This window comes from Mandrillus leucophaeus, unplaced genomic scaffold (assembly GCF_000951045.1).
Source record: "Mandrillus leucophaeus isolate KB7577 unplaced genomic scaffold, Mleu.le_1.0 Scaffold718, whole genome shotgun sequence".
In the NCBI taxonomy this organism is placed as follows: Eukaryota; Metazoa; Chordata; class Mammalia; order Primates; family Cercopithecidae; genus Mandrillus; species Mandrillus leucophaeus.
Window position 1 is genome coordinate 530,360 of NW_012107786.1, and position 8,882 is coordinate 539,241.

Below are 8,882 nucleotides of genomic sequence, written 5' to 3' on the forward strand. Positions count from 1 at the left end.
CGCCCTGGCGTTCTCCTTGACGCCCCTCAGCCCGGGCGCTTGAGCTCTTCCTAGAGTCGCTGTTGAAGAAGGCCTGCCAGGTGACCCAGTCCCGGAACGCCAAGACCATGACCACATCCCACCTGTGAGCGGCGAGGAGCAGGGAGGGGCCGGCGGGGCTGGCGCGGGGAGTTCACACACTGAGGGAGGCAGAGCTTGGATGGCGAGGGAGGTGGGCGGCGGCCGGGACACCAGCAAGGCCACAGACTGGCAGAGGAGGGGCTGGGCGTCCAGGCAGAGGGAGCCACTTGAGTAAAGGAGTGCAGGCCCGGGGGCGGAGATCAGCCCGAGCTCCAGTCTGACATCCGGAGCCCCTTGCTGCCACCCACTGAGGGTTTGGGTGTCTGGGCCCGTCTTGAGTGCCAGCCCCTCCTCACCTCTTCCAGGAAGCAGTGCATCGAGCTGGAGCAGCAGTTTGACTTCTTGAAGGACTTGGTGGCATCTGTTCCCGACATGCAGGGGGACGGGGAGGACAACCACATGGATGGGGACAAGGGCGCCCGCAGGTGGGGCCAGAGCCTGGCATACAGTGGGGAAGGCCAAGGCCACAGGGCTTGGGGGTGGCCAAGGAGTAGGGAGACCTCCGGGCAGATGGACTGTACCTTCCCAAAGGGGCCGGAAACCAGGCAGCGGCGGCCGGAAGAACGGTGGAATGGGAACGAAAAGCAAGGACAAGAAGCTGTCCGGGACAGACTCGGAGCAGGAGGTGAGTGAGGCCCCAGCTCTTCGCCCTGCCCTTGATGATGGGACAGACAGCCTCGCCCCAAGCTGAACTGGCAGGAGGCCAGCGCTCATCCTTTTCTGCGACCTCTTTGCACCCGGTTTATTTGTAAACTGGGGCTGTGAGGGTCTACTGCTGTCCCTGCCACTCCCAGTGATGGGCTCGTGTCTTTTCTTGTCAACTGTGACCTCTGTGGTGCTCACAGGATGAATCTGAGGACACAGATACTGATGGGGAAGAGGAGACATCACAACCCCCACCCCAGGCCAGCCACCCCCCTGCCCACTTTCAGAGGTGAGCAGCCCAGGGGCATGGAAGGGTGCTGGCAGACTCCCAAGAGCCAGTTTACCCTTCCTGGTCTCCCTGGCCCCTTGGTCTTGTTGATTGTGGCATATTTGGGGGGTGGGAGGAGAATAACTGAGGAGACTGAGGAGGGCTCCAAGGCAGGAGACTGTTCTCCTGAAAGATCCTGCTCCACCCTGCCAGGGCCCGTGGGTGGGCCCTGGGCCTGCCCTGCGTGAGCTGCCCTGGGCCTTGGCCCCATGGATCTGGAGGGTGGTGGTGGGAGGGTCAGGTGGGGGAGGGAGGGGCTTGGCAGCTGCCCCCGTGGAGGGCATGGTGGGGCTTAGGCCTGACTCCCCCCTGCCTTCTGCTCTGCAGCCCCCCGACGCCCTTCCTGCCCTTCGCCTCTACTCTGCCTTTGCCCCCAGCGCCCCCAGGCCCCTCAGCACCTGATGAAGAGGACGAAGAGGATTATGACTCCTAGCGCCTTCTGCCCCCCAGGCCATAGCCCCTTTTAGTTGGTTTTAGTTGCTCTGGGGGGAAGAGAGAAGGTAGAGCTGTTCTTAAATTTATTAAAAAAAATAATAAAAGGGAATCTCAGTGTCTGTTCCAGGCTCTGTGCAGGACATCATGGTTGCCATCCCATCCACCCACCTGCCTTCCCCACATGAAACTGGGAGCTGGGGCCGGGCGCGGTGGCTCACTCCTGTAATGCCAACACTTTGGGAGGCTGAGGTGGGCGTATCCCCTGAGGTCAAGAGTTCAAGACCAGCCTGGCCAACATGGTGAAACCCCGTCTCTACAAAAAATACAAAAATTAGCTGGGCGTGGTGGTGTGCCCCTGTAATCCCAGCTGCTAGGGAGGCTGAGGCAGGAGAGTCGCTTGAACCTGGGAGGTGGAGGTTGCAGTGAGCTGAGATCACACCACCGCACTCCAACCTGGGTGACGGAGTGAGACTCCATCTCAAAAAAAAAACTGGGAGCTGGGGCCGCGTCAATGGCAGGTGAGGTGGCAGTGAGGGGAGAGAGGGATCATCTGGGGAGGCTGGAGGCCCTGGCTCTGCTGAGCACGCCAGGGCTGCCTACAGAAGGGAGGTGGGAGAGCTCGCAAGTGCTGGGCACGTGGGGGACACCTGCCCCGTGGTGCTGCTGACCCCTCGCGGGCTGCTGCCCTGCTCTCAGCAGCCTCTTGTCTCTCTGATGGAGACTGTTCTGCCCCCTGTGGGCTGCTGTGAAGGGATAAGTGGGACAGGGAGCAGGAGCAGGTCTTGGAAACTGTAGAGTCCTGTGCCCAGTGTAGTGAAGGGCATGTGGAAAGGAGCAGACATAGCAAGATTGTGAAGGGCCTTGAAGGTGGTTTTTGAGCAGGGCGGTGACACAGTATGTTCATCCAGATAACCTTTCGGAGCAGACCCAGGAGCTGTGTTGCGTGTAAAGCAGAGGCACTCAGTGAGGTTGGAGAAGGCGCAGGTAGCCCACGTGGGGCCTCCTGGGGTCCGCAAGGCATTCAGTTTTAAAGGTCTAAATGGTGGCGTATGCCTGTGGTCCCAGCTGCTTAGGAGGCTGGGACAGGAGTTCGAGGCAGCAGTGAGCCATGATTGCACCACTGCACTCCAGCCTGGGCAACAGAGCAAGACCCCGTCTCAAAAAAAAAAAAAATGTCAGAAAATGTATACATATAGTCTGTTTCTTAACAAGCTCAGTGGCTTTCTCGTGGGCACTGGTGGCAGCAGGGAACTGACTCGGAAGTCTGGGTGAGGTGATGGCAGCTGGAGCAGCACGAGGTAGGGGCACAGTGAGCGGTGGGCAGACTTGGGTCTGTGCTGGCCTCAGCCTTCAGCATGGAGATGGCCGACTGCACATGGAGGCTGAGGGGATTGTTAAGGGCGACCCCCAGGTGTCTTTCTGCAACAGCTTTGGTGGTCAGGGGCTCCTTCCCTGCTGGGGGACACAGGAAGACCAGGTTCAGCCTGAAGGTCACAGTGTGGCTGTGATGAATTGGGGGTGCCTGTGAGGTTGCTGAGGGAAGGTGCTGAGTGGATGTGTGAATGTAGGGGAACAAAGACACGTGTGAGCCTCAAAAGCAGGTGACCTCGCTGAGCATGGGGTGCCGGGGCAGACCACCAACGGAGATGAGAGAGCCCAGAACCCGTGCCACCCAGGATCCACGGTGGTGCCCATACAGGTACATCTGGAAGCAGGGAGAGGTCAAGTGTCAGACACCGTGGACAGGAGGTGGCGCCTGCAAGGCGACCCTCAGCTTTCCCGGCGACTCCACCAGTGCTGCTTGGGCCTTGGTGGTGGTTGTAGGGGGTGAGTGGGCTGGAGGTGAGAGACCCTGAGGCGTGTGGAAGCAGCACTTAGGGATGCCAACCAGAGACCACTCAGAGTGAGGGGCATAGGAGTGGGCAGTGGTTTATTTACATACATATTTACATTATATATTGTATATATATAAATTTTTCACACTATATGGATGCATAGGGGTGGTTTTTAGATGGCGAGAATTTTAGAGACCATCTGCAGGGATAGGATGGGAGAGAATTGATGGGGTGAGGTGGGGGAACCTCAGGCCAACCTCAACCTGCCAAGGGACAGGGCAGTGAGTGGGTTTTGCGGGGAGGATTGAGGTAACTGGTTTTTTTTGTTTGTTTGTTTGTTTGTTCTTTGAGACGGAGTTACTCTTTCACCCAGGCTAGAGTGCAGTGGCGTGATCTCAGCTCACTGCAACCTCCACCTCCCAGGTTCAAGCAATTCTCCTGCCTCAGCCTCCTGAGTAGCTGGGATTACGGGTGCCCGCCACCATGCCCAGCTAAGTTTTGTATTTTTAGTAGAGACATGGTTTCACCACGTTGGCCAGGCTGGTCTCAAACTCCTGACCTCAAGTGATCTGCCTGACCTGGCCTCCCAAAGCGCTGGGATTACAGGCATGAGCCACTGCGTCCAACCAGAGGTAACAATTTTTTTTTTTAATTTTAACTTTTTTGTTTTGTTTTGTTTTGGAGCCAGGGCCTCTCTTTGTTGCCTGGCCTGGAGAGCAGTGGCACGATCATGGCTCACTGCAGCCTTCTGGGCTCAAGGGATCCTCCCGCCTCGTCCTCTGGAGTAGTTGGGACTATAGGCGTATAGTGTGTGTATGCTGTGTGTGTGTGTGTGTGTGTGTGTGTAGAGATGAGGTCTCACTATGTTGTTCTGGCTGGACTCGAACTCCTGGGCTCAAGTGATCCTCCCACCTTGGCCTCCCAATGTGCTGGGCTTCCAGACGTGAGCCGCCACACCTGGCTGGTCTTCACAGTTTTTATCTGATGGTGTCTGACTTCTCTGTGAAGCAGGGGGTGGGTCTCCTTCCCTGAGTGAGAGACCCAAAGAAGGAGAAGGTGGGTTAAAACACCCAAGGCTGGGCCGGGCGCGGTGGCTCAAGCCTGTAATCCCAGCACTTTGGGAGGCCGAGACAGGCGGATCACAAGGTCAGGAGATCAAGACCATCCTGCCTAACACAGTGAAACCCCGTCTCTACTAAAAAATACAAAAAAAATTAGCCAGGCGAGGTGGCGGGCACCTGTAGTCCCAGCTACTCGGGAGGCTGAGGCAGGAGAATGGCATGAACCCGGGAGGCGGAGCTTGCATTTTTGAGACTCCGTCTCAAAACAAAACAAAACAAAAAAAACACCCAAGGCTGATGGGAGGGTCAACGATTTGAGACATGGAGAGGGGACAGCCCTGGGGAGCTGGAAACGGGCGTCTGCAGGCCCTGCCTGCCTCTAGGTGCCCTGCTTTGGTAGCAGTGCCTTTTTTGGTTTCCTTTCAGGAACCATCTCTCCTCTGCTGGGACCTGTGTTTTGTGCAGTTGAGCGCCCTCCCTGGGGCTGAGGGGTGGGAATGGCACGCCAGGCTAGCCCATCACAGAGTCACCCACACTCCACCACTGATTGGTGCAGGGGTGGGGTCCTGAGCCCTGGGACTTCAAGTGGGACCATCAGGAAAGGGTTTTGACAGGATCGCTGGCAAGATGACAGCGACCACATTGGGGCAGCAGAGCTGGCGGAATGAGTGTGGGCTGCCAGGAGCTGTTGGAAGCAACTTATTACCCTGAGGGAACCCTCCTGCCTGAGAACAAAACCAGCACAGAGAGCAGAGCCAAGAGGTCCAGAGACAAGAGCTTCCTGATGCCATCTGGGCACCTGGGGCTGAGCTGGCTCGAGGCCTGTGGACCTTGGACTTCTTTCTTTTTTTTTTTTTTTTTTGAGACAGAGTCTCGCTCTGTCGCCCAGGCTGGAGTGCAGTGGCCAGATCTCAGCTCACTGCAAGCTCCGCCTCCCGGGTTTACGCCATTCTCCTGCCTCAGCCTCCCGAGTAGCTGGGACTGCAGGTGCCCGCCACCTCGCCCGGCTAGTTTTTTGTATTTTTTAGTAGAGATGGGGTTTCACGGGGTTAGCCAGGATGGTCTCGATCTCCTGACCTCGTGATCCGCCCGTCTCGGCCTCCCAAAGTGCTGGGATTACAGGCTTGAGCCACCGCGCCCGGCCATAACCTTGGACTTCTTAAGTCACATGAGCCAATAAACATTTCCCTCCTCTAAGCCAGTTGGGTTTCTGTCACTTGTCATTGAAAGAGCTCTGGTTGACATAGGGCCTGTGGACAGGAGGTGGATCCCACTGGCCCAGAGGCAGCTTTCTCTCAAAACAGATTGGGGGTGGACCCAGGGAAGGTAGACACTTGGGGTCACCAGAGCAGAGGTTGTGCCAAGTGCGTGTGAGGAGTGGGAGAGGGAAAAACCCCTGAAGCCTATTGGCTGGGTCCATCCAAGAGGTGAGGGTCAGAATGGGGAGGGTTCAGGGTGACACCTGGGAAGGCGAGGAGGCAGGGGTGCAGGGTGCGACCCTCACTGCATCCAGGCAAAAGGCCCGAGGAGGCCTAGGTGGGCAGGAGGAGCTGCCTGGAGCAGCTGGCCTGCACCTCTGTATTCTTGGCCTGCTGGTTCAGCCTTGAGGTGGAGCACTTAAGACTGGAACCTCTGGAGCCAGGCCCAGGGTTCAAATCCTGACTCCTCCACTTACTAACCTCAGACAAATTCTCCACCTTCTCTATGCATCAGTTTTCTCATCTGTAAAATCAGGCTAGTTGTTACCTATGTTAATTATATGTACTATATGTTTTCTTTTTTAAAACATATGTACTATATATTTCATAGTCACTCCTCAGTATCTGGGGGATTGGTTCCAGGACCCCTATGGATACCAAAATCCGTGGATGCCCAAGTCCCGAAGTTGGCTCTGCAGAACCTGCCAATAGGAAAAGCCAGCCTTTCATATCCACGGGTTTCACATCCTGTGAATATTGTATTTTTGATCTGTGGTTGGTTGAATCCACAGACGTAGGACCCACGGGTGTGGAGGGCCAACTGTACTGTATATACCTGTATGAGGGCAAAGCTTGCTGATGTCACAAAGCTCAAACATACAGGTTCAAATGCAATGGAAGTTTGTATCTTGCTTACGTAAGGTTCATAATGGGATTTATCTGATCAGTGGCCAGTACTTCTCTAAGAGGGACTTCAGGGCCTTGGCTCTTGTGGTGCCATCTTAGCCCATGATTTCCAAAGTCACTGTGGAAGGGGAAAGCTCAGAGCCCATGGAGGTTTTTATGGGCTAGGATGGGAAGTAGCCCAGCGCCTCTGCCCACCTCCCACTGGCTGGTAATTTCTGCTGACCTCACAGGCCACGCCCAACCTTTGCCAAGTGTTAGGATGCAGCCTCCTGAGACAGAGGGCAGGGGCCCAGGGGAGATGGTGTTCCTGCCTGGGTCACGTGGCCTCTGGGTGCCTCCTAGGAGTGGTGAAAGATGGCCTCTGCCCAATGGGTGCCACTGGACACCGGGAAGGGGCAGCCTATCAGTGTCCTGTCTGCAGAGCTCTGCTGGGGAACCAATGATTTTCTCTTTTTTCTAGCCGTGGGACACCTTTAGCCTAGTCCGTCTGAATGTCTTGCTCTGATCTCAGCTGCGCCCAGGGTGCAGGTGTGACCAGTATGTGGAATGGAGAGCAGCTTCTGAGGCCAGCATGGCAGCCAACAGTGATACTCCCTGCCAGTTGAAGAGCCAGTCTCTATAGCCCACCACAGGGTTCAATCAGCAGATGTTTCCTGAGCACCCAACATCATTACTCAGCAGGGAAATGAGATACCAGTCACCCACCCATTAAGAGTCTGACATCCCTGGCCAGGCGCGGTGGCTCATGCCTATAATCCTAGCAGTTTGGGAGGCCGAGGTGGGCAGATCACCTGAGGCCAGGAATTGGAGACTAGTCTGGCAAACATAGTGAAACCCCATCTTTACTAAAAATACAAAAAATTAGCTGGGTGTGGTGGTGGGTGCCTGTAACCCCAGCTACGAGGGAGGCTGAGGCAGGAGAATCGCTTGAACCCAGGAGGCGGAGGCTGCAGTGAGCTGAGATTGCACCATTGCACTCAAGCCTGGACGACAGGAGCAAAACTCCATCTCAAAAAAAAAAAAAAAAAAGTAACATCCCCAAGTACTAGAGAGGAAGAGGCTACACAACACTCATACATGGCTGGTGGAAATGTCAGTAGGTACAACCACTTTGGAAAACCATTCAGCAGTTTCTTATTAACACACACACTTCCCCTATGATCCAGCAATTGCACTCCTAGGTAGGTACCCAAGAGAGATGGGGGCATAGGGCTACCGGAAGACATGTACAAGACTGTAGCCCCAAACTGGAAACAGCTCAAATGCCCATCAGCAAGAGCGTGAATACGTAAATGGTGGAATGTTGTATGATAGAACCGCAGTAAAAGGAACCACTGTCAATGCAACACCATTTGTAGATCTTGTAGACCTTACGTGGAGCAAAAGAAGCCAAACAAAAAAGGACATGGGCCAGGTGCAGTGGCTCACACTTGTAGTCCCAGCACTTTTGGAAGCCAAGGTGGGCAGATGGCTTGAGTTCAGGAGTTCAAGACCAGCTTAGGTAACATAGTGAGACCCTGTCTCTACAGAAAAATACAGACATTAGCTGGGCATAGTGGCGCCCGCCTATAATCCCAGCCACTCAGGAGGCTGAGGTGGGAGGATGGATTTAACCCAGGAGGTAGAGGCTGCAGTGAGCTGAGATTGCTCCACTGCACTCCAGCCTGGGCGACAGAGTGAGACTCTGCCTCAAAAATTAATTAGTTAAAATGAAAAAGAGTACACACTGAAGTAATTCATTTAAGCCACGCTCAGGAACAGGAAAAACTAATCAACGGTGATGGAAGTCAGTACATCTGTAAGGGCTGGGGATTGGCTGGGGGTTGGGTACAGGGAGCCTCTGGAAGTGTTCTTCAACTTGAACTGGGTTACATATAAAACGATTAAGCTGTACACTTAAGATTGGTGCACTTCTCTGATATCTTCATAAAAGTTTTACTTAATCTTTATCTATCTATTTAGACCCTATTGCACGCCAGACACTGTTCTAGGTAGTGGCGATTAAGTGAACAAAATGTTCTTGGAGTTTATTTCTGAAGCAGTGAGACAGACAATAAAGATGGATCGTGCCAGGCACGGTGGCTCACGCCTGTAATCCCAGCACTTTGGGAGGGTGAGGTGGGTGGATCAACTGAGGTCAAGAGTTCAAGACCAGCCTGGCCAACATGATAAAACCTTGTCTGTACTAAAAATACAAAAAACTGGCTGGGTGTGGTGGCAGATGCCTATAATCTCAGCTACAAGGGAGGCTGGGGCAGGAGAATCGCTTGAACCCGGGAGGCAGAGGTTGTAGTGAGCCAAGATTGTGCCATTGCACTCTAGCTTGGGCAACAAGAGTGAAACTTCGTCTCAA

At 54.7% G+C, this 8,882-nt stretch overlaps 1 protein-coding gene across 1 annotated transcript in view; it reads left to right on the forward strand.

The window, feature by feature from the left end:
• The window catches only part of DRAP1 (DR1-associated protein 1 (negative cofactor 2 alpha)), a 4,461-nt gene extending 2,809 nt beyond the window's left edge, over nt 1–1,652 (forward strand). Inside the window, exons 2-6 of the mRNA XM_011965243.1 lie at nt 31–124; nt 426–545; nt 652–745; nt 966–1,054; nt 1,421–1,652. Of these exons, the coding sequence (XP_011820633.1) occupies nt 31–124; nt 426–545; nt 652–745; nt 966–1,054; nt 1,421–1,526 (503 nt within the window). The 3' untranslated portion in view covers nt 1,527–1,652. The remainder of the gene's footprint in view (nt 1–30; nt 125–425; nt 546–651; nt 746–965; nt 1,055–1,420) is intronic.
• The last annotated feature ends 7,230 nt before the right edge of the window (nt 1,653–8,882 follow it).